Genomic DNA, 25,103 nt, shown 5'->3' with positions numbered 1-25,103 from the left:
AAGTTCCTGAAAGGTTGTCATGCATTTTGCCAACAGTAAATGACAAGTGGTAATATATATGGTGAATATTCCGGCTGTATAGGAAATTACTGTTGCAGCCTTTATCTCATGGAAGTTTGTTTGTTTCTCACGTCGTGCTCAAAGTTCAGTCTGAATTCTTCAAGTCAGATAGATTCACGTCTTACCTCTCCTGTAACGTGGGGGGTAAAAATAATTGAGAATGCGATGATGAGTGGGAGATGCATAAAGCACTTGGTCACTTTTTAAACACTTTTAATAATTCTGTGCCCTTGGGACAAATGACATCCCCTTCTTAGGCACCCCCCCTCCTCTAGGACGTCCACTTCCTCTTTCCTTGGCTGCAAGTGAAATCTTTCGAAGATCATTACCTTAGTGCCCCCTAATGAAATGTAAATAAAATGAATGATTACAGTTTGATTATGGGTCCAGTATTTATGAGGCTCCTGGTAACTTGCTGCATAAATTTAAGTATGTGAGTAAATTCTCTTAGGGACAGCCAATGTGAGAGTATTTTATTTTTCTTTCCTATTTTTTATGACGTACTAATTCTTTTCACCTCTGAATTCTTTATTGTTGTTTCTGCCCTAGAAGAAGTAGGACCCTGGAAAATAGATATATTTTTTTTTTTCTGGGTGACTTTTATGGTCCCTGTAGGGTTTGGGCCAGACCTGAGTTTCTGCCTGATCCCGACCTGTCACGGGAACATTGAAATAAAGGAACACAAACTTGCTTTTCATTCCATACTGTATCCATCTCCACACAAAGAAAAATGTATGAATATTTCTCTCCTCTGCCTTTTCTCATAAAGCACATCGAATTTCAAGTCTGTACTTACATAGAAATCACAAGGGAATTGGGGTAACACTGTTCTCTGATTACTTAGGGATATCAAGTATTTTAAGCTTTCTACTTCACTGTCTGGATATTGGAAGCTAGCCTCCCACTCACTTGACTGCTCAATACCACCTTGCCCTGCAGTCTTTTCTTCCTGGAAGAATTATTATAGTGAAACTTCCACAGGACAGACTCTTTCCTGCATAACCCTTGCCCATCCTGCAGAGTATTTTCTATGGCAGGAGACCGAATAACTCTCAAAGCTTGGGCATTTTTACCTAGCCTGGTTGGGTCCCACAGGAAAAGAAAGTTGAATTTTAATTTAGATTTGAGTTCATGGGAGCATTTCATATCATAATGTTGGGTCTCAAGAATCCCCCCCCATTTTCGAGGTAGTGGCCCCTGATGGTGGAGGAAGCTTGGCCCTGAAATTGCTAAAAATACATTAATACTCAATTATCAACACAGGGTGGTTTTCTTTCTTTCTTTCTTTCTTTCTTTCTTTCTTTCTTTCTTTCTTTCTTTCTTTTCTTTCTTTTCTTTCTTTTCTTTCTTTTCTTTCTTTCTTTCTTTCTTTCTTTTCTCTTTTTTTTAAATTGCTTTCCCCTGCAAGCTACAAAGGAAAATAGACTATCTGGATGACAGGCTTCTCTTATAAAGTGACTGTCCATCCTACCCACAAGGCAAGTGTCACACGTCCAATCCCGTTCTGAGTCCCACATTTGTAAAGAAGGGGGTGAGCTCACGAAGGAGACTGCCAGCTTACAGCACTTAAATGCTCAAAGACTGATTTCCCAAGTTGCCTGAGCAGACAGAAAAGGAAAGGCGAAGATGAGAACCCTTGTCATGTTGTGAATTGGATTATTTGCCAAGGAACCAAAGACTAAGTTCTGTTGGAATGTGGGGATGATAAGAGATCCTTTCACTGCGATTCCAGGTTTTAGGTTTTCTGGGAGAAGGGTAAGACCTTACTAGTATTCTCATATAAACTCTCTGCACAGTGTCACCAGAGGTTTTTCTTGAGTAGTTGTCAGCTGTTTGGCATGATGACAGAATTATCAAAACTTGTAGTCTTAGACTTCTCCTTTCCTACCCCCTGAGACCCAAAGTCTTTTTGTTGCCTCCACCAACCTCCACCCCGCCCCCATCCCGGGTCCAGGGCAGAACAAAGCACTTGAGTCTCTTTCTCGCTCCCAGAGTAGCTCTCAGCTTTCCTCTGAAGCCATTTCCAAGCTGCATGGCTATGATTGCTCTTTGTAGAGGACGCCGTGTGTTTCACTCCTCTGAAGCCATTTCCAAGCTGCATGGCTATGATTGCTCTTTGTAGAGGACGCCGTGTGTATCACGGGCTGGCATGGAGTTGCGTAGGATGTGGTATGTTGCACTTTTCAAGATGGCCCAGAGTAATCCTGATTACTCCAGTCCACAATGGTAACTAAGCCTTCTAGAAGTAATCCCCCAGCTGAATTTGATGCCTTCACCCCCGTTATTATACTTGTAGTGATTTTATTATCTATTAATTAACTCTTTGCTCTGTCATGTATTTACTGAATGCCTCCTATGTGTGAGCAGTATGCTAATTAAGCATTTAGTATAAAATGGTAAACAGAAAAGGCATGACCCCTGCTCTCTTGGGATTTATATTAATATATTTTATTTAAAATGTATCCTGATTGTTGAAGATGTTCTGAAGGAAAGGAGCAGAATGTTCTAGGGGAGGGTAATTGTGGGTCGAATTTAGATTGGGAGGTCAGGAGCACAAGTGATACTTGAGTTGAGGTAAGTATTTTAATTTAGTAAAGTAGAAGAAAGGCATTTGTTTCTAGGATGAAATTTGCTGTTGTGTTTCATCATAGGGTATTTCAAGCAGTTGACATCATAGATCCTTTATGTATATTTAAAATCTTAGAGTGCTAATCAAGGAACAAAATTTAGATGTTACCAAAAAAAAAAAAAAAAAAAAAAGCCAAATGGAGTAATTCAAAATGTATAATGTGTTTACAGATAATCCTATTAAGGGGAATAATATTGGGGATGAAAATTAAGTATTGTGGTAAATGGTTGAATATGGAAAAGATGGGGGTTAGAAACAAATGTACCACTAGAGAATGAAGATAATTATTTTGGAAATAGGAAAAGTCTGAATTCAGATCAGCAAACTTTGAGTAACTGCCATGGGACAGAGTGTGTGCTAGGAGACGAATAAAACATTATAGCACCCCTCCGCAAGTATACCATTTGGTTCAGAAACAAATGACATCCTTCAACAATCCTAAAAACCAGAAATGTTGAGTATACTGTTCTAAGAGATACTTATTTTTTGGAAGGGAGCAGGCATTTTAACACCATATTATCAGTATTAGGTGAGGTAAATAAAAATAAGTTAATTAGGGTTTGAATGGATCTGTATTGAATGTTACATGCTATAAATCTTCCCACCCCACCTTCCAATACTTAAGGAACATTCGTCAAGTGGATCCTTCATTAGACTACAGAAAGCAATCTCAGTAAATTATCCAAAGCATACGATTAAAGGTTCTCTTCTCTTTCTAGATGGGTGACCTTAGACAATTGAATTACCACCTCTCCACCTCCCTTTCCAGACTTGTAAAATGGGGATAAGAATGCCAGTAGGTGGAAGTATTTGAAATTTACACAGTTGTTAAACTTTTTAGTACAATACTAGAAATTAATAATGTTTTCAGAAGTTTTTAAAATAATGTTCTCCTAAATAAATATTGGCTAAAAGAAAAAAAAAATTAGAGGTTCTTGAGAAGATAATAATGATCAACCCAAATGTTACAGTTTTTAAAATTCAAGTTCTGCTCAGGATAAAATCAGTAGTTTGTAATATATTTTTCAGCATATTTTTATAGAATTTATTTTATGTTTTCAGGTGACCTATCTCCACATCAACCTCAGTGATCACTTGATATTCTTGGAAAGCTTACAGCTTATCGGGACTATGGAACATAGCACCACCCTCAGTATTTTCCATTTTGTCAATGGCTTAAATACATGTGGCCTGATTAGCAGAGTTCTTCATTAGAGAAAAGCCCTCTAGGCCTATTAAAGGCCATCCTAATGATACCTGATTTTTAATATTTTTTTAATTTTCAAGTTATGAAAATACCAGCTTACATTTCGGGTAATATATCTAACATGCATCTGACTTTATGTACTATGTTTTCCAAAATGCTCTTAAAAATCAATTTTTGGTGTGAATCAAATATGTTGAATATATTATCTAGAAAAATGTTCCTGGAATCATTTGGTCAAAAAAGCTAGTGTCTGTACTTTATGATCTGGAAAAGTGTGGTAAACTGTAATAAAATAAAGTAGTTGGGGTCAGATAATCTGATTTACAACCCTGCCTCAGTCACTTAGTAAATATATAATGTGAGGGAAGTAATTAATTATTTTGGTCTCAGGTAGCTCTGTAAAATTTACCCCTGTACTTGAGGATGCTGTGTTTTCTGTATATTTTCCCCTGGATTTGTCATCTTATTCCATTTTCTTTTTTTTTTTTTTTTCTGGTTCTGATTTAATTTCCTTTTTTTACTTTGCTTCATTTGTTAATTTAACAGATAGCTATTTAGTAGGCTATGTGTGCATTCTTATATGTGTTGCCTCAAATCCTGTCTGGAATGATGGTGGGTATAAATAACTTTCTAAAAATAGGGAGTGTATTTGAAAAGTGTGTGAGAAAGCTGTAAAACCTCTGAAATAGATTTTTTGCTTTTATGAAAGATGCAACTTGAGACTTGAAGGAATCCCTGTATTCACGAGTTTGAGGAATTTTCACAAACTGCACATGTACAATAACATATTCACAGATTCTAGGGATTATGCCATCTTCAGAGGGGTCATTATTTTGCTACCACTATATATATATATATATATATATATATATATTTTTATTCCCTTCTTCTCTCTCATCTCCTCTTTCTCCTTCTCTTCCTCACCAATGATTCTCTTCCTCTTTCTTTATAACTGTGTTTCTCCTGAAGTAAATAATTTCCTTGTTGTTCTTCTCCTTAGATTTTATGTAGCCAGCATGCATCCTTTCCATACTCTTTGTACAACTGTAAAACCTCTGTTTGCACTTTGCACATTATCCACCGTACGAGATCACCTGTAAGTGCCCCGCCGTGGAGCCTCTTCCTCAGCGAGGCTCCATCTTTGTCTTCCCAACCAGACCATGTGCTGGCTAGGTCCACCGCACGGCTGTTTTCTTGGGGTCTCCTTTTGCCATCATTACCATCATCCTGCTCGTTCCCCTCATTCCCTCCATGCATTGCCCTTCCCTCCGTCTCCTGCATTTCTCTGAAATGGTTTGCTTCCTTGTTGAGGTGCAGTGTATCCTCCAGTCGTTTCTTGAGAAAATGTGTATAGATAGTAAATTTGATACTTTTTATGTCTTAAGAGATCTTCAGCAAATTATGTAGATGACAGTGATAAGTTGTCTCTGTTGAAAAAGGGTCTTACTTTTGGGGGGAAGGAACAAGAACAGGAGAAGACGGGAGAGAGGAAGGGGTCAAGGAGTGGAGGATACTTCTGCCCTGATCGTCCCTCATCATGGCCCTCTAGGACAGGATCCTCTCTTACTCACCTTCTTCGCTGGTATGCTCATAGGAGGCACTTACCCTCTGTTCTTCAGTGAATGAACACATACAGACACCTCCAAGTTGCTCTCTGCAGCTGTTCTATGAAGTGATGGAGAATCTTTAGAAGCCATTAGCTGCATCTCACAAAGGCCTGCTTGAAAAGTTAATTCCACTTATTAAAGATACTGTTAAAATTGAAACCTGATACTTTTTTTCTCCCCCTTGGCATGTAGGACATAAAACTGATTCCTCCTTGAACTTTTATTCTATTCTTCCTCCTGCTTTGCTGAATGGTATCATTCCTTAAGAACCAAACTTAGGTGTGTGATTCATCTCTGAATATCCTATAATGCCATGGTTTCTATAAATGCTCAATAAAAATGTGTTGCATTTCTGCGTATCAGCCATAGGACCTTCTCCATGACCACTAAATGACCTAACCTCTCAGCTTCAGAGGCTTTGCAATTGCTGTTCTCTCTGCCTGTGATACTCTGTTCCTGACTCCTCATCCTTTGCATCCTGCCATTGAAACTCATGCATCATTAAGTTTTCCCCACCCTGATCTAAGGGCACTGTGTACTCCCCCACGTCACTGACCCTCATACCACTTGTTATGGTGCCCAGGCGTTACCTGTCCTTATCTGAGATGATTCTAATTGTGTCCTTACTTTGTTTCCCCAACTTAAATGGACTCCACAGATGGGTTTTGGTCCTACCCACTCCTGTATTCTGGCATACCTAGAACCAGGGACTGCTGAATGAAATGAATGAAATGAATAATATTAGCTATTGAGAGAGTGAAAATGTTCATAACATCTAATTTTCACTGGATTGTGTGAGTGATAAAAGAAGATAACATACTTCTGAAAGTTTTCCTCAACCATGCACAGCTTTTAAGAATCTATAAATAATGGAACATGCAGGGAGAATGGTGCTCTTGCCTTAGGATTATGTACACCTTGCTTTGCAAAATTCCCTATCTAGGTTGCTGGCCAAGTGTGGCCAGGAGACTGTTAATTAGGTTTCTGTGACTTACAGATACTTCTGGGGCTCTGGCTATAAAAAGTCTTTCCCCCTGAAAACAGGACAGAAGCATATATGTATGCTTAGGTTGGTACTATTACTGAGAGAGGAAATAGGGAGTGAGAAATGAAACAATAAGACTGCTCTTTTTTTTTTTTTCCTAAGCTAAGTACAGTGAAATCAGAACCAAAATGTTTAAAACTGGTTAATGACACCAAGAGTCCTATAGAAATTGACCCTTCACTTTATAGCAGAGTTTCTGGAACCACACTATTCATTTGTGCTTGGATAATTCTGGGTTGTAGGGGTTGTCTTGTGCATTGTAGGATGTTTTGCAACAACCCTGGCCTCTGCACCCCCTTCCTCTTCAATGGTGACAACCAAATATGTCTGCAGACATTTCCATCCCTGGTTGAGAACCACCATTCTAGAGTATATGTAGAACAACCCAGCCTTAAGCCATGCCACCGGGTTTCTGTAGAACCCATATTTCCACCATTAAGGGCACAGTGGTGTTCCCTCCCTGTAACAGTAGAAAGCTGCTTAACTTCAAGCTTGTTGTGTGTATGTCTTCTCAGTTATTCCAGTGTAGTTTCAAACAGGGTCCTCTCCACATTCCGCCAAAACATAGCACACTACTCTAGTGTTACCTTAGGTTCCTCCTCTGCACACGTGTGTGCAGCTAGTACTTGGTGTGTGCTTTCCAGCCAGTAGGGGTGTTTCTGGGTCTTTCTGTGGTACCTGAACAAATCCTGACTCTCCACTTTCTTGGACGCCACTCTCTGAGCTGTTGGTACTGTTTGGTTAGTTATCTAACACTGTGGAGAGCTGTAATTATAAGAAAAAGGAGGGTGAGTGTCCTCAGTTGGTAGTTGCACCAATATAGGGAGAGTCATTCATTCATCTTTCAGCAGATTTTTTTTCTTTTTTTTATTGAGGTATAGTTAACATACAGTGTTATATTAGTTTCTGGTGTATAATATGGCAATTCAACAGATTCTATACATCGTGCACGGCTCATCAAGGTAAGTGTGCTCTTAATCCCCTTTATTGTTTTTACCCATCCCGACACCAGCCTCCTCTTTGGCAACTACCAGTTCTCTGTATTTAAGATTTTTTTTTGTTTTTCTCTTGTTTGTTCATCTATTCTTTAAGTTTCACCTATGAATGAAATCATATGGCATTTGTCTTATTTCACCTAGCCTTGTATTTTCTAGGCTAATCCATGTTTTTGAAAATGGCAAGATCTCATTCTTTTTCATGAACAGGGAGCCCAACACGGGGCTCAATCCCAGGACTCTGGGATCATGACTTGAGGTGAAGGCAAACGCTTAACCATCTGAGCCACCCAGGTGCCCCTCCTCTGCCCATATTTTTAATCAGATTATTTGTTGTATGAGTTCTTTCCCCTTATCAGATATATCATTTGCAAATATTTTCTCCCATTCAGTAGATTGCCTTTTTGTTTTGTTAATGGTTTCCTTCACCGTCCAAAAGCTTTTGATTTTGGTGTAATCCCAATAGCTTAATTTTGCTTTTGTTGCCCTTGCCTGGGGAGATATATCTAGAAAAATGTTGCCAAGGCCAGTGTCAAAGAAATTGCTGTCAGCGTTTTCTTCTAGGAATTTTATGGTTTCTGGTCTCACATTTAGGTCTTTGATTCATTTTTAATTTATGTTTGTATATGGAGATAGAAAGTGATCCAGTTTCATTCTTCTGCATGTAGCTGTCCAGTTTTCCCAGCACCATTTGTTGAAGAGACTGTCTTTTCCCTACTGCATATTTTTGCCTCTTTGGTCTTAGAATAATTGACCATATAAGCATGGGTTTACTTCTGGGCTCTCTATTCTGTTCTCTTCATCTAAGTGTCTGTTTTTGTGCCAGTACCATGCTGTTTCAATTACTACAGCTTTGTAGTGTATTTTGAAATGTCAGCGGACATTTATTGAATATTTGAATGGACCATTCTTGGCACTGGAGTTAGAACACACTTACTTCTTGGAGCCCACACTCCTGTAGAGGAGAGACAATAAATGAATATAAAATATGTCTCAAGTGATCGGTGCTGAGGAGAGAAATACATTAGAAAGAGAAGGAAACAGTAGGTGGAAGGGAGGCTTGCGACTTCAAGTAACCTGAGTATCATTGGAAATGATACTCAGTGGGATGTTTGGATGTCTTAGGGAATAAGAGTTGGTGGCAGATGGGGCAGTCAATGCAGAGGCTGTGAGATAGACATGGGTTTGAGGTACAAGAGGGACAGTGAGGAGTGGAGTTGCAGGGACAACGGAGGCCAGGGAGGGTGGGTGTGTCCATGTCACGTGGAGCTTTGTGGGCATGGTGAGAACTCTTCAGTTTTTTTATTACACAAAATTTCAGACAGGTACTACAGAAAACAGTGTAGTGAACCCTTCATGTACCCATTACCCAGATTTAATCGTAATACTATTATTAATTAATATTATATCTTACTCTCCCTCCCCAGATTATTTTGAAGCAAAGCATACTTTACTTAACCTGTAAATATTTTTATATGTATCTCTGAAAGATAAGAAATTAAAAGTGATCCTGACCCCAATATTCTCTTAAAATAATTAAGATTACCACATACCCAGTCAGTGTGTGTCTGTTACACTGATTATTTCCAAGTATTCGATTATGTGTTTGTTTGGTGTCAGGACCCACACAGGTTCATAGGTTGCAATTAATGGATTTATCTCTTCATTCTTACTTAACCCCTCCATCTCTTTCCCATCCCCACTTGATCATTTTGGTTTAAGATACCAGGTCATTTGTCGTGGTTTTCACTTTTCCCAGTCTAGCTTTTGCTGACGACATCTCTTTGTCCCTACATATACTGTAATCGACACTTTGATGTAGAAGCTTGATTATATCCTGGGGTGGCGTGGCTTTTTCAGTAGGATTACCTTATAGCTGTTGCACCGAGAGGCACAGAACACCCAGTCATCATGATCGTGGCCTAGGTCCGTTCATTTATTAGGGTTTGAGAAAAGGTGGCACTCTAATTGTAGTACTCTTTCTTTACCAGTTGGAATACTTATATAAAGAGAATCATTTTCTTATCCATGAGGTGCAGTCCATAGGGAAATCAGCATTAGTGGTTAATATTTTTCCTTTTCCTGTTTTCACAATGAATGGGGTAGTTCCCCAGCATCTTCCAAAGGGGTCCTTGCTGGCTGGTTCCTTGCTTTCCTTCTTTCCATCTGTCCTTCATTCCTTCCTTCCCTACCTCCCTCTTTCCTTCTTCACTCTTTCCTTAACCTCCTTCCTCCCTTCTCTCCTTGAACTCATGGCCTTAAACATTAGGTATGCTCTAATACATTACCATTGTCATTCCTATGGATGCTCGATTTTCTGATTTTTTTTGGGGGGGGGCAGTTTGTTAGATTTTTAGCCTTTACTCAGAGTGAGAGAGAAACGGTTGCGTGTTTTGAACACAGGAGTGATATTCTGGAAAAAATTACTCTGGAATTTGTGTATCCAACAAAGTGTAGAGGGTGCCAGGGAGGAAGTGGAGAGATCAGTCAGAAGGAAATTATAATCATCCAGCCAGGGTAGGACATTCCTTGAATCAGGGGGAAAGAATGGTGAGAGTCTGGATATTTTACATTGCATGGAAATTTATTTGACAGAGAGAGGAGGATGGGGAGTTTGGGTTGGATATTTTAAATTAAGGGTATTGAAAGGAAATTCAAGGGAAACTGTTTTGTTGTCCATTGGCAATGTGGAACTGAAATTCACTTAAGATCTGTGTAGAGAAGTCTATTGAATAAAATTCTAATGTGATTCTTAAAATGAGGTTATTTTAAGAAAATAAAAAATTTGGAAAATTTAGCTTTTGGGGAGGCAGAATGGAATTTTTTCTTTCTTTCCTTTTTTTTTTTTTAATCATAACCTGGCTTTTGCCATGTTTCCTTTCATGCTTTCCCTAACTTTACTGAGCAAAGTTGATCCCCCTGCTTTGTGTTCTATTATATCTTTATCATTTCTTATTGTTATGCTTTTCATATTAGTTAAAATGATTTGTTTACATTTCTGTTCACCTCCCTATGGTCACTACGCAATGACTATATTCCCAGTATGGATTTGCTACCACTAAAAGGTAGAGTGAACCCAAACAGTAGGAGAAGTTGTTACCTAGTTAACAAATACTCCAGAGCATGTTGGCAGGTTAGGGGTTAAAGAAGAGTTCTGGGAGTATCTTATGAACCTTCTCTAGCCCACATGAACCTTTGTACAATTAGAAACAGGTGACCCTCTAGATGGATGCAAAGCTGAGGGTAACTTTGTTTAAAATGGAAAAAAAAAAAAAAAGAGGGTTGGGGTTGGTGGAAGCAGCCCAGAGCCATGCAGCAGGCTTGGCAAGGTGGGAAGCAGGCTGGACTTCAGTCCTCACTTCCTTTTTGGCCCAGCACCTTTGTGCAGGGCACAACCTGAACAACTGCACATGGCATCCTTGCAAGTGAAGGCCTTTGGGATAGGGAATAAATACACCAGCATCTAACCCTAGCACTGTCACCAGTTGTATGCTCTCAGTTTCTTCATCTGTGAAATGATGGAATTTGACTTGATAGCTTTTTAAATGTAACTACTTGAACACAGTTGTTTGATCACAGATTGGCTGTGTGCATGTGGACCAGCAGCCATGCTTGAGGATTAGAATTCTTGCTAAAATAAAATTTAATTCGATCAACTACTTCTCAGCAGACCAGTGGTTACTGAATTTTAAAACATTTTAAAATGCATCAGAAGAAGTGAGTCAGATATGTTCTTCAGACACAATGGAAGTACACTTAGTCCCAAGTTAGGAATACTGTGCAAAATTGTGTTGTTTGAATAAATACAGGATGAAACTTTCAGGCTTCCAAAATGGATGTTCTCCCTTTGCTTCCTTATTCATCTTTGATTGCTTTTGTAAAGTATGTAGCATCATGGCATTCTTAAAAATCACTTTTCAAAAATAAAAATACAAGTTCCTGTCTCTTGCATTTCCAGTTGGTATTTCCCATCGTAGGGTTTTGCCTGTTCACATGAGGGTTTGCCTCACATCAGAGTTCAACATCCCCCAATTTAATGCAGTTAGTTTATTCCTTTCTGATGATTGCCTTATATAGAAAAGAATCTAATTGTTTTCATTCGGCACCATTCCCCATGTCTTTCTTGTGGCACATGAGTGATTTGGCTAACTCCACCAAGGGAAGAGTCAACGGAACTTCCTCAGGGTGGCCGCATCCTATTTGAGAGCATCCCTGGGAGGTGGGAAATAGTTGAGGTTTGCTGAGATAAACTCTTTCCCAAGTATGATACTGTTGCTTTATTTTTTTTTTTTTCCAGTCTGCATGATGAAAGGACTTTTCATTTCACTGAGGTGAAAACTGGGTCTGTGAGTGGAGCGACTTTGTTTTAAAAAAAAAAAAAATCAGAAACCAATTACTTGATATGCAGAGCTGAAAGCCTCATTCCCTTAACGAAATCAGCGCAGTGTGCTCTGCCTTTAACCTGGGGAAGGCAGCTGACATCTCTTGATTACGGCTAGAGGTGGAAGGACCCAAACTTGCAGGATCCCCCTCCCCCTAGAGAGATTGTTAGTCCAGTCCTTTCTAGAGGTTCGTTTTGGCTCTCTGTCATCACCGGGATGCTGGCAGGGAATGTGTGTCCTGGTTACAATACAGTGTGGTAACACAGAACAACCATGAAAGCCCAGCGGGAAAGGCTGCAGATTCCGGGGCTGACCTTGGAGTAAGTATTGTCTGTCTTTAATATTTTAATGCTTTCTGCATGGCACTCGCTTTCCTGCGACCAATAGCTCTTTAGCATTTGTTTGTACTGACAGCCTCAGAGCACTGCGGTGTGAGGTGGAAGAACATGTCTTAAATGCCTAGCATTTGGTTTTCAGAGGATGGGGAAAGCCAGACCTTGCATTTTGCACTGCAGTCAGAGGAGAAGCGTGGCTGCGTATTTAAAGTTACTAAACCCCAGTGCTGGAAACATCTTAACAGCTCATTGTGAAAGAATGTATCAGCAGGCCATGGTGTAGCTGTCTTTTTCTCCTCTCTTACTGTTTGTTTATCCCCATGCTGCCTTTTTCTAAAGAAAGGCCTCTGTCTGCATTGAATAATAGAAGACTTTACAATGGATTAGAGTACAAGAGAAGGGTTATTTGTAACGTTCACTAGATGTGATCCATGTTTTATTTGTGCAACAGAATATTAATGAACTGGAGTGCATTCTGAGTCCTCTCTGCAGTCTCCAGCCACTGCATGCAGTGTTTACCTAGTTGAGATCTGTGTTTGCTTAGCTGTTTGTTTTTTTTTTTTTAACCCTTAACTCATCTGACTGCCTTCTGATTTGATGTAGCCATGTGAAAATGCCCACACTCCTTTGTGGCGCAGAAGTTAAACATCTGTGATGCAGGAAGTGTCAGCAAATTTTTATTTTAAATCTGTTAGTCAAAGATGCAGAAACTGTGAGTTAGCTGTGCTTGGCACACTGAAAATAATAAACAGTCAAATGTAAATCTGGTCGAAAAAGAGAAATGCCCCCTTTTCTAACTTCCAGTAAAGATAGAAAATTATATTTTAGTTGAAATTCATACAATCCCAGTCATTTTATACTGGAAGAGCATGCAGGAAGAGAGTACTGTGCCCAGTTCCGAGTATTAATTATTCCTCTTGAATCCTGGAGATGCATCATACAAGGGCAATTACTTTGTAATTAAAAAATTAATAAAAACACCACATTTCTGAAGTGATGTGAATACTTTTCTAATCAGTCCTTGCTCTCAAATTTTACACTGATTGTATACTAACAAGTACTCGCTTAGAAAAAGTTAGAGGGCTCTTAGAACCTCCTTGCTAGTTGTGGCATTTTTCAGAATGGACACACAAGCAGTATTTACCCATGGCCCTGATATTTTGTCCCCATCTCCCAGCTCCACCCTAGCATTCAGCCGTCACCATCCTTGTGGCATACTTCAGTGGCATGTACTCATTCTTCTACCTAACCCACCTCTCTCTAGCATTCTGGATGCAGACAGCTCAGATACCAGTGCTTTTGTGTTCGAGACCCGGGAGCACTAACCCCAGCATTGTTTCACGTTGTCCCACTTCCTTGTTGTTGTTTTTTCGGACTTAGTTGTATATATCATTCTACATGACGCCTTTTTTTTTTGTTTTTAGCATCTTGTCCACTTTAGGAGGAGACACTTGAGAGTAACTTCTTAACACACAAGCTCAGTTGTATCAAATGTTCCACCCATAATTTGAGAGTCTGAGGTAGGCCACAAATTTTATGACTTCGTCAACGATGACGCAGCACATACGGGTCAGCTAAACACAGGGGGTTCCCTGGATTTTGTGTTGGCTCAGGCCACACCCCCTGGGTCTAGCCTCTAGATGTTACTGTGCTCCTCCACCCGAGGAGCTTGACATGGTAGAGTAGGGATCACTCTTAAATGTCGTTGTAGTGTTAGCATAAAATTTACTGTGAACATTTTGCTTACCTTGAAATGTAAAATCACTCTTAGGTTGACGTAGTCAATTTTACATTCATTCATGGAGAAAGCAAATTCTGCAGTCTTTGAGTAAATTCATTTTCTAACCACTGCAGAGAAATGTTATAATGGGAAGTCTTAAAAATCACTGATTTTATTAAAAGCAGATTTAACATGTATATTATTTTAATTATTTGGGGACCTTATAACACACCAAATACATGGAGTAGTTTATGAATGTTCTTCCACGAGACAGTACTGTTTCTCTTGGAGGAGAGCGTATTCCGTAGGCACCACAGCCATGGCTGTGACACCAGCATGCTTTATACTCTGGAGATACAATTCAGAGTTTTCCATCTGACTTTGCAAAAACAGGAACCACTTTCTGATTCCTATTTCAAAAACTGAAATTTCTGGGTGTGAGATACTAGATGATACATAAGTATTTCAGAAATTAATGAATCATTAATTTATTCAGAAATTTCTGATAGGTAGATAGCATATATGTGGCTTTACAGTTTCTGAGAAAGTAAGTTGCTTTTTTTCTTTTTTCAATTTAAGGATAGAAATTGGTTTAAGGATAGAAATAGACGCTTGGGAACACATATGATCCCTGGCTCAGCTTGGAGACATGGCGTGGCTTCGGTGCCTATGTATGCCTATTTTCGGACCAAAAGGGGCAGATAAGATTGTACTGAGGTTAAATAATGTCTGTATCAGTAGACATTCCTGAGAGTTTTCCAATGAGCTGCTAAGTTAAAGTACAGCATGTTTAAGAGCAGTGACTTTTGAATGTGCTCTGAATGTATAAGGAAATCCATTCCTTCATTTACTAAGTACTGGCACCAAACCAGAGAATGGTTTTAAAAGATAAAAAAAAAAAAAAAGTTGTGGAAACATGAGTGGGAGCATTTTGAGTAGTAATTTTATATTTCAGTTTAAGACAAATATAGCCAAGTCTCAGTTATCCATGTAATGGGAAACAAGGATGGAACTGAGAATTTGATAAGCCCAACTCTGATTTTACCACTGTTGCCATTTCTCTGTTCAGCAAAGGGCACAACCAGCTTGAATCATCCAACATACAGCTCCGTTCCAGGACCCCTTCTCTAGGATAGGCAAACATCTGGGTATGGTGTAGGGTCATGGCCAGTGGAGAGGAATGTTCTTAAAGAATCTCATTGCACTGTAGTGGGAATTTCTCCTGCTCACTTCAGCCAAAGAGTTGGTACCAGAGTACCTAGCTAATTCTAATTTTGATTTTGCCATGTAAAAATAATTGGGAATTGACTAGTATTGGCTTCATACTTTGACGTATCTACATTGGCAAAAGTTTTATGAGTAAGATACCTGACAAACTTAAGTTTTATCTCTTCCCTAAAAAAGGAGAGATAGGAGGCCAAAAGGAAAAAAAAGATAAAGGCAATGTAGGCTCACCACTCTGCGATGAGTATTTGCGAGCTGGCTGGTGAATGTGCTGGGTGGTTTGGATAGGTTGGTGGGGGCGGGGATTATAATGGTCCTTTGACAGATGAAATTCAAAAAACCTTTCTAGAAAGTAAAATAATTTATAGTAATATGTGTAAGAAATTTTCAAGTTATCTATTATAAATGTAAGTGTAAGAAACACTTTTTACCATTGCCCCTGAGGATTACAGAAAATGATGTTGGGCGGTTTTCACTGCAAAGTGCTTAAGAGCCTATCTTCCTATTTGGAAACGTTTGCTGCTTTGCCTTTTAAAAACTACAGTATTTAACTTGAATTCTATTGTCTGATAACTACTTCCCTCTAGTTCTACTGATTTGCCATTGATTGTTGATCAGAAACAGAATACACTGACTGAATAAGGCAGGACTAGATTTTCTTTGCAGACATCACAGAAGGTACCTGCTAAGTTGCTCTGTGACAAAGAAAAGGCATAAATGCAAATGGCAGTGGTAGCTGTGAGGATGTCAATTTCAGCAGGACGCACTGCCCTTGTTCTCTATTTTAGAGCTGCAAAGAGGCAAGTGGTGAGCTGATGACCTCGGGGTATTGATAGGCATGCCACAGTGATTCTGGCCTAAAGGGAACACAGTCCCTTAAATGAGCGTTGCTATTTTTACTGCCATCATTTCCCCAATTGGAATGACATTATTTTAACTTTCAGTCTCACTCCAAGGAGCCTGAGTCCAACCCCATCCAGCCCAGGCAGCCCCTGTAGTCCTCTCTTCGCTTTTCACTTCTGGAGGTAAGCGCGCTCCAGTGCCGGCCCGGCCCGTGGCTGCTTTGTCTCTGCCTTCCCTCCCCCAGACCCCACAACAAGTATTGGAACACCTGCAAGTCTGCAATACACACTACACAGTCCTTTCCTAACTGTCATCTTAGTGTTAACAGAGCAAGGAAACGGGCTGAGTTGTTTGCTTGGTGATTTACGGGAGCACCTGGAAAATGTGCGGTGCTTCTCCCATTTAGCTCATCTTATTATATTTCACTTCATGCCTGGTGACTAGTTGTTTAACTCCTGTGTGTATATTAGTTTTTCCTCTCGCTTTCTTAGGAAACGATCTGCTAAATTCTACAAATTTTGACGTATCTCTTAGAGTACAACTTAGTACAGTTTCTAGAAAATATTTCCTGATACAGATTAAAGTATTGTGATATGTGTTGCCAGAAATTATTTTGTATCCTGTTATTTACAGGACAGAATATTTAAATTGTCTAAAAGGATTAGAATTTTTCATCTCTTTTAGAACTCCCAGGTACGTCTCCACCCTCTCATTCACAGGCTGATGTAAATTAATTCTTCTCTGTTCTTTAGTGAAAGATCTCCAAGGAGCTCTACATGCATTTTAGCCCAGTTTGTTAAAAGAATACATGGTAGAAAGTCCTCTTCACATTGTATGTGTAATACCTATGGTCTATTAAGATTTTCATGAATTCAATGTCTGGTTAGAGTGGGTCTCCCCATACTTAATTAGAAGATACACGTACAATATCCAGCAGCCCCCCCCAACCTTTTTTTTTTAATCCTAAGAGAGAAAGTAGAATGAAATTCTCAGTTAATGGAAAGAGTGACTTAAATTATTTTTTGTTAGTGAATACACTTTTCTGCACATATGCAAATGAATGAAAAAATTCATGGCCATTTCCTTAAAAGCTTACAAGCTTTATGCTTAGATGACATCACTGGGTCAATTTAACATATTTGTTTCTCTCATTTTCTAAAATAAGACTGAACTAAAATCTGTGAAGAAGAATTGACTGGGGAAATGAATTAATGACTTTGAACTTTGGTTCTACTCTTCTGCTGATAGGATTATATTTATTGTAAAAGTGACTTTCAACATGAAAGTTCCATGTAATAGCTTTCATAAAGCATATAATATATGCTCTCTGAATATAATAGATCCTAAAGCATAGGAATAGTTTTCTGACAATTGAGAGAATTCTTCTGCTCTTGTAATTTGTCTCCTTTTGGTGATCCAACCAAGAGTAATTGGACTCTCTTCTGAATTTTTTCTTCAGTGTAACATGTCTTCATTAAATGCTCACATACCCTTTTCTTTTTCCTTCCTAAAGACAATAAGCTATTCAAAATGCAGGTGCTATCAGTTGTAGAGGAGAAAAGAGTCTGAGACAAATGCTGTGGCAGCACAGAGGAGGAGGAGGTTGGGAGAGTGTTTTTGGAGAAAGATGTATTGTACCTGATGGTACTTGAACTGGACCTTGAAAAATCTTGGTGTTTCAAAGGGGGAGAGATGGTGGTAAAGGACAGAAGCAGGCAGAATGTAAAACAGAGGGAAGGAGGTATACAATCGTGGCACTCTGTAGAAGTGCTGTGTGTAGCTAGAACTTAAGACAGATAAAGGAGAAGAGGAGCAGAAGTTGTGAACAGTTTGATATGGACTTAAAAATTAATTCGGGATCGTGAAAACTGAGCTAAAAAGTTTGACGTACATCTTGTAAGCGTTCCAGAGTTCTGAATCAGGAAAGGACCAGTCTGGGCTCAGACTGAGAAAAGTTACCTTTACCCTTAGTACCCTTTACGGGTATTAAGAACAGACTGGATTTCAGGTATAAACTCCAATGAGGATGCTGGTACAATATTTCATGAGTGACAAGTCCTGGATTAGGACAGGTGCCATGAATTGAATTCACATGGGCAAAGTACTTTATAGTTGACCAGATGCTTTCATGTACATGGTCTCATTCAATTTAATCCACCATTGTAAGACCGAAAGGGATATTGCTTCTGTTTGCAGGAGAAGATGCTAACACACATAGAGATAAACCAGCTTTACTAGCCAAGGATTCAAAATGAAGTCTCGTGTTTTTCCACTGTGACTAACTTAAGATACACATTACTCTGAGATCATTTATATTGAATTTTAATTATCTGGTTTAGGTAGACCTGTGACCTCCTTTAGTCATTTTTATTTCCCTGGTGCTTCTCTCAATGACTGGAATGTAGTAAGTATTTCAGAAATATTTATTAAAGAATGAATAAATGAGCAAATTGGAAGGAGAAGATGTATTAGTTAGATCACAGCTCACACATGAACCACGAAATAAATAGAGAATGACTCACATACAGTGGGTTGTATTCCTCACTCACAGACCAAGAGCATGAGAGACTATCTGCTCCACACGGTCATTTAGGAATCTAGGGGGCTCTTCAGCACGTGCCTTCAAGCTTCCAGCTGGTGAAACGGGAAGGACCATGGGAGTTGGTGGACTGCCAGACTTTGAGGATGGCACACATCAGTTCTGTTCATATGCCATTGCGCAGGATTTACTGTTCTGACTGCACCTATGGACAAGAAAGGCTGGAAAGTACAGCTTACTTGTGTTCAGGAAACAGAGAAAATGAGTTTGCTAAATAGCTAACAATCTTGGTCAGAAAAGTTGATGAAAGAAAGGCACCCATGGTCGGTCTTCAATAGATAATTTTGACTAAATGATGGGCACTGAGATTTCTAGCATTAAGTGAATGGACCCCAAGAGAGCAGAGTTGGGGAGGGAGGAAAATCATCACGATGAGTCTGACCTTGAACCCACGGAGACATCTCTAGGTAGCGATATCTGGTTGGCAGCTTGGGATTGGGCATCTTTAATGGTGTGCCCCCAAATAATGGTCTGGTATGAGTGGAGAGATTCCAAATACATTCATGCTATTACCACCGAAAAGGATTTATTGTAACCCTGCACAGATTTTTCTTTTCTTGATTGTGATGGATCAGATTTCTTCTCTGTTCTTTTTTTATGAGTGGGGTTTGCACATCTGGGGGGAGAGTGGTGGTGGTGAGCATTCACAGTGTATGTGCCCTTTTGAGGTGCTGACACACAGTTTCTAAATATGGCAATGGAAGATTCTGTTCCTTTCATAGTAAAGCCCTGGAGGCAGGCGATGCTGAGACAGGAGTTAGCTTTCCAGCTCAGGCTTCCTGAAGGTTGCCCAGAAACGAGACATCTGCAGATTCTAGGCCAACTCTGGTGCTAAGTGAAGTTTCAGTTTAGTTTGGTCCATCTTGGGAGTGGAACCTTGCACTGCTGCGTGGAGACCACAAGGCAGTTTGAGGGGAAGAATTTTGTAAGGAAGTTTCCTGAATATACGGTGGGCTGCCTCATTCAACCTTCAGCTTCGTGTCACTGGAAGTCTCCCAGGAAGGCCAACTTCCCACTTAGCTGGAAGGATGCGGGGGTCATTCCTATAGCCAGCCGAGTAGTAGACCACATGATTCCCAAAGGCCCTTCTAGCCCGAAATTCTGACACCTTTGTTGTCTTCCAGCAGGGCTGGAGAGATACAAAATACATAATTTGTCCACAAGCTAAAAAAAATATGACCCAAATATTGGTTTATTGGTACAAATGTGACAGAGAACATGTTAAAAACCTTGATTGGAATTTATATATGCCTTCCCTTTCCCCTTTCTGAGGCAACCAGAGCTACTCAGAATTTCCACAATCCTCAGTACTTAATAAATTGATGACAGTTTAGTGGCTGTTCATATAATGATGACGTCAGTGCCTCATGAGTTATTTGGGTATGACCCGTGTCCGCTCATAATCTCGACTCTGATCACGTAGCAAGATTCCAAGGGAAGCTGCCTCATTTTACATTCTCAGTGTCTTTCTTGGCACCTAGCCTGCCTTGCCCTCAATAGGGACTCAGTAAGCAGCTGGAGGCTGGCTGCCTTTGCTCAGTAGCTGCATTTCTGTTACGAGAGAGCATGTTCTTCCGTATCTCCATTTCCCGCCCCAGCTTCTTGGTGGATGGCATCCATTGGAGCATCTGTGGCACTTTGTACACTCCTTCTGTTTGACTTCTTCCATCCTTAGTTCACCTCTCCGTTTGGTTGCTGGAGCCTCAGGCCGTAGACACACAGTCAGCTGTACCACAGGTGGCAACAGAACGTGTATTCTGTTTCTTCTTAGATCCCCACTAATCCCCCTCGCCCTGTGTCAGCTGTGACTACAGTCACCCGCGCCACGTTGCTGGTAGGATTCAGTACTAGTTTTCGAGAAGAATACTGCCACCGTGCTACACAATCCAGAAGGACAATGTTTTTTGTCTATTTTTCTTCACAGATGTATCTGCAAAGTCTAAAATAGTGCCTGACACACATCGTAGAGGCTCCTTAAATATTGTACTGCTGGAGAAATGACCATTATCCTTGGGGCTCAAGGCTGTTCTGAAGTTTTAACCTGTGCTCAAAATATGGCCTATGCTTACGTAGTATGTACACTTTGAGAATGGTGTTGATGCTTTGAGAGGTAGGGCATGCATTTTGATTCTTTCATAAATATTAAATGATAGCCATCAGCATGTAAAAACTGACCAGCTATCAGTTATAAGTAAGGTAAGGTTCAAGGCCAACGTAGACCAGCATTGTTAAAGAAAGGTGAACCCTAGAGTATATTAGAGACCATGCCTCACTCTAGTGAGGGACAGAGGAAACGATCTAGAAGTCATGGCAGATCCCACGCCAAAGAGGATACATCACTCGAAGGAAAGGTAGTTGGACTGTAAGCTCCTTAGAGTGGAGGCCTTTTTCTCTGGCCATCTCCACAGCACCTAATGGCGCTTGGTATTTAATAGATACTTAATAAAATCAGTTGTTGTCGCTGGACGTGCTTTGAGGCAGCAAAAGAGTTCTGAACTGGGGACTTCGGGGGACTACTTTGAGAAACTCCAGAGCCCTCCGGGGAGTCTGGGTTCCTTCCTGGTGTGATTCTAATCTAGTGTAGAGCTGGGTCCCTGCTACCCTTTTTTTTTTTTTTTTTTTTTTTAATAGGCCTCCTGTTCTCCGGTGCCCTACAGACCCCACCTGGCTAGCTTCCTTTATTGATGTTACCTGTCAGGTCCTGGAGGAATTGAGTTTGGGACCCCAACAGACTGGGAATCATAGTCACCTCATAGGGTGAGTCTAATAAACTTACTGCAGAAAGATACTTTGGTAGTTTTCCTGAGTTTCTTTTTCTAGAAAACGTTATTATTATTATTATTATTTGAACTGATACCATAAACCTACCTGATACAAAGTTACTGAGCCTAGGGCATGAAGTCCTGTGAGGTCAGTGCCCCTAACACATGCAAGCTCTGTGACATTGGGCAAGTCATGAACTTTATGGACCTTCATTGTCTTCATCTGCAAATCCCCTGCCTCACTGACAAGAATAAGAATAATAGCTTATAGATGTTCAATGCAATAAATGTGTATTAGCAAGAATGGGACCTATAGTGGTCCAAAGGGTAGTGAGAAGGACAGGTAGACAATACTGTAATAAAAGAGGGCATCAGGGACAAATGTAACCTAATCTAGTTTTGCTAAAAGCTTGTCCGTTTGTCCTGTTGCTGCTAGAAGGGTTCCTGGGTACCCACAGCTGCCTGAATGCCCTTCACTTGTTGCCATGGTGATGGGCAGACATAATAAGTATTTACCAAATACATGGCAATATGTTATGATTTTGTGTCTCCTTTTCCTGGGGAACCTGGAAGCGAAAGGAAGTCATGTGACTACTAAACCCTTTTTGTTTCATTGACTTGATAGGATGAGCAGGACCATTTCTTTTTAATCCTAGTTTCTCCCCTTTCATTTGATGGAGAACATTGAGAAAATCAGAAGAAGCTGGTACCAGATGGCAGTTTTTTTGTACTGTACGGATTCCAGTTCCCGTGCTTTTGTGAATGTGACACTTTAATGAATTGCCTTATGCATCCTTGAGTTTTATTTCGGAATTGCTACATAGAACTGAATCTGTTTAGTGCACACAGTCCGAGGAACGGCTCCGCTGAGCGGAGCTGAGCTTGATCGTGAACGCTTTGCTGGTCCTGTGGGTGTGGGTCCGGGTAGAGATGGGGATGGCTGGCATCAGAGTGGGGCAGGGGAAGTGTGGACAGGCAGGTTAGCGTTTCCCTGGGCCCCACCCCAGTTTCTGCCTCTGCCACCACCTGGAGGCTTCTGTTGCTTCTAAGAATCCAAAGAAGTGGGAATGAGGTGACGTGTCTAAGATACGCCAAGAGGGGGTGGGTCGGGAATAGACTCCTGTGCGGGAATGGGGAAGGGTGACTCTAATAAACTTACCGCGGAAAGATGCTTTGGTAGTTTTCCTTTGAGTTTCTTTTTCTAGAACATGTTTATTATTATTATTATTATTATTATTATTATTATTATTATTATTTTGAACTGATACCATAAACGTACCTGTTACAAAGTTACTGAGCCTAGGGCATGAAGTCCTGTGAGGTCAGATGGCAGGCAGAAGTTTCAAGTTCACTGGGGTCCTGGGAACGCATGAGTCCTTACTCAGCCTGTGCTCATGTGTTCGCAGGTGTCTGCATGGGCCAGGCCTGGGACAGCCTTCCAGGGCATTCGTTTTTATCATGATGATTCTCAGGTTTTTGTTAAGTGTTTACATTTCATGTGCTCTGCTCTCTGGTTTAAGGACTTGGTTGAGAGGCCAACATGACTAACTTAGATATCTGCATAAGTATTGGCTTAATTTTCATTTGTCAAGAGCTTGCTACATACCCAGTGCTGTCCTTAGTCCCTCAGAGAGATGAATTCATGTAGTTGTCCCAATGTGCCTTTGAGGCAAGGCAACTATCGTCATTCTACAAACATGAAAATGGAGGCACAGAGAAACAAGGTTACATGCAGCCAACACACATCTTGGTTTGCCCAGGTTCTGTTCAATTCATGCCTGTTGTCCCAGTGTGGTTATTAAAAGTGCCTTCCCTGACTTTCAAACCCTCCAAGTTTGGGCAACAAATTATACCCACCTACTTATGTCAAGAAAGAGGCCTGATGTGGTTCAAACTCGAGCATCTGGTAGGAGAGCCCACATTCTCACTCTGTGGCTTAGAGCTGCACTGTTGATACATTTTCCTTCAACACACTGGAGTTTGCAATCATGTTAAATTTGCATTCTGAGTAGAATATTCTATTTACAAGGGAAGTGATTTTGTCACTCCGTTTGGAGTTCTTCTGCTTGGTTCAGTACACAAGTAAATTTTCCAGTCCCTCTGTTGAGAGTGTGCTTATGGGGCTGGGGAGTATGTTTTGAGTTGGGGTGCCCTATTTTTCTCTGTCTCAAAAATTTTGTTTTAGACGGAGCCTAGATCATGCAATGAGCGTTAAATTGGTTTCCCTTGGAAGTCAGGCCGTGGGCCGCAGGGGCTCTGCTGCCTGCTGCTTTAACCTGAGCAGCCCGTGCGGGGTTCCCTCAGCCAGGGCTGGCCTGTTTCGCCTGGGGGCTGACAGCATCTCCCCATTGCTCTGAGCATCCCAGGCCCTTGAAACTCTACTGGAAGCCACACCTCCTCAGGCCTGAAGAAGGAGCCCTCCACCGCGTGCAGGGAGCCAGGACACTTCCTCTCTAGCATTCCCCATTAAACACCTGCATAGGGGCGCCTGGGTGGCTCAGTCGTTAAGCGACTGCCTTCGGCTCAGGTCTTGGTCCCAGGGTCCTGGGATCAAGTCCCGCATCGGGCTCCCTGCTCCGCGGGAAGCCTGCTTCTCCTTCTGCGGCTCCCCTCACTTGTGTTCCGTCTCTTGCTGTGTCTCTCTGTCAAATAAATAAATAAGATCTTAAAAAACAAAAACAAAAACACCTGTATAGCCCTACCACTCAGGAGTAGTCATTATTACAGTCTTTCTGGACCAAATACTGTGACCAACTTTTTGAATTTTGGTTTTAGAATATATTGAAGTTACTCTTGGGAGCTTTAGCAGCTCTCTTTTATTTACTAGGTCATCGTGGGGCAGATGAAGAAATTTCTGTGTGTGTGTGTGTGTGTGTGTGTGTGTGTGTGTTGCACGGTCCAAGGGCAGTTCTGCCCTATATTTTCGTGAGTTTCTGCATTGCTTTTAGACTGGAAAAAAAGAGATTTCACATCATTTTTTGAAATCTGTTTCCTGTACTTAAAATGTTGCTGCAGCCATTAACATCCACCCTGTTGATAAGAGAATTAAGTTGTGATATTCCTTGAAAGCATAAGATGGTGATGATAATATGAAGTACAAAGGTGTCTCGGTAAATGAATACAAATGCAGAATTAAAAAATTCTCAAGTTTCTCCAGCAGTTAACATGAGGGTAATAATACTCCTTGGAGGTGTGGTGAGAATTAATTAGGCAGCGTTGGTGAAAAGTTCCAAGATGAGTGTTCTATTTTATTATCATTAGCTTCATACTGTTCTTGGAAACACAGAATTGAAACTGAGCTACAGAACCCAACCCTTGTATGAAGGTTATTGCATATTCTAACATAACAGTGAATGATGAGATATTATGAAACTGGGATAAATGTACTAGCTACAGCTAGGATCCAGGATGTGGGAGAGAATCCCTGGACCCATGGCATCTTATAGGAGGATCTGAACAGTTAGCATCCCCATGGTGTAGATCTCAATATTTTGTGTGCAGTGATTATAACAGGCTTTGGTTTATCCTGTCTCTACCTGTTAACTTTGCAGAACTTACAGCATTATCTAGTTCATATGGGCTTCCTAGTTAGCTCAGTGTGAAGTACAGTATGGATAACTGAACACCCCTTTGATTCTTTGAATGGCCACTGACCACCATCCTCCACTCCTTTGCCATCTATTATCCTTGTATCA

General features: G+C 40.6%; 1 protein-coding gene across 8 annotated transcripts in view; it reads left to right on the top strand.

Annotated features, from left to right (window-relative positions):
- MAST4 (microtubule associated serine/threonine kinase family member 4) overlaps positions 1 to 25,103 on the top strand; it is a 543,729-nt gene that overhangs the window by 329,729 nt on the left and 188,897 nt on the right. Inside the window, exons 1-2 of one of the 8 annotated variants that reach the window (XM_032404302.1) lie at positions 8,957 to 12,245; positions 16,149 to 16,229. The exons of 5 other annotated variants lie outside the window; for them this stretch is intronic. In XM_032404302.1, the coding sequence (XP_032260193.1) occupies positions 12,199 to 12,245; positions 16,149 to 16,229 (128 nt within the window). In that variant the 5' untranslated portion in view covers positions 8,957 to 12,198. Of the gene's footprint in view, positions 1 to 8,956; positions 12,246 to 16,148; positions 16,230 to 21,277; positions 21,404 to 25,103 lie in introns of those variants that run through there. 2 more of the 8 variants (XM_032404296.1, XM_032404305.1) reach the window with 2 other exon arrangements.

The sequence above is a fragment of the Phoca vitulina genome, unplaced genomic scaffold (genome assembly GCF_004348235.1).
Source record: "Phoca vitulina isolate PV1807 unplaced genomic scaffold, GSC_HSeal_1.0 scaffold6, whole genome shotgun sequence".
Classification (NCBI taxonomy): Eukaryota; Metazoa; Chordata; class Mammalia; order Carnivora; family Phocidae; genus Phoca; species Phoca vitulina.
Note: the sequence above shows the minus strand (reverse complement) of the source record. Positions and strands in the feature narration are given on the sequence as shown.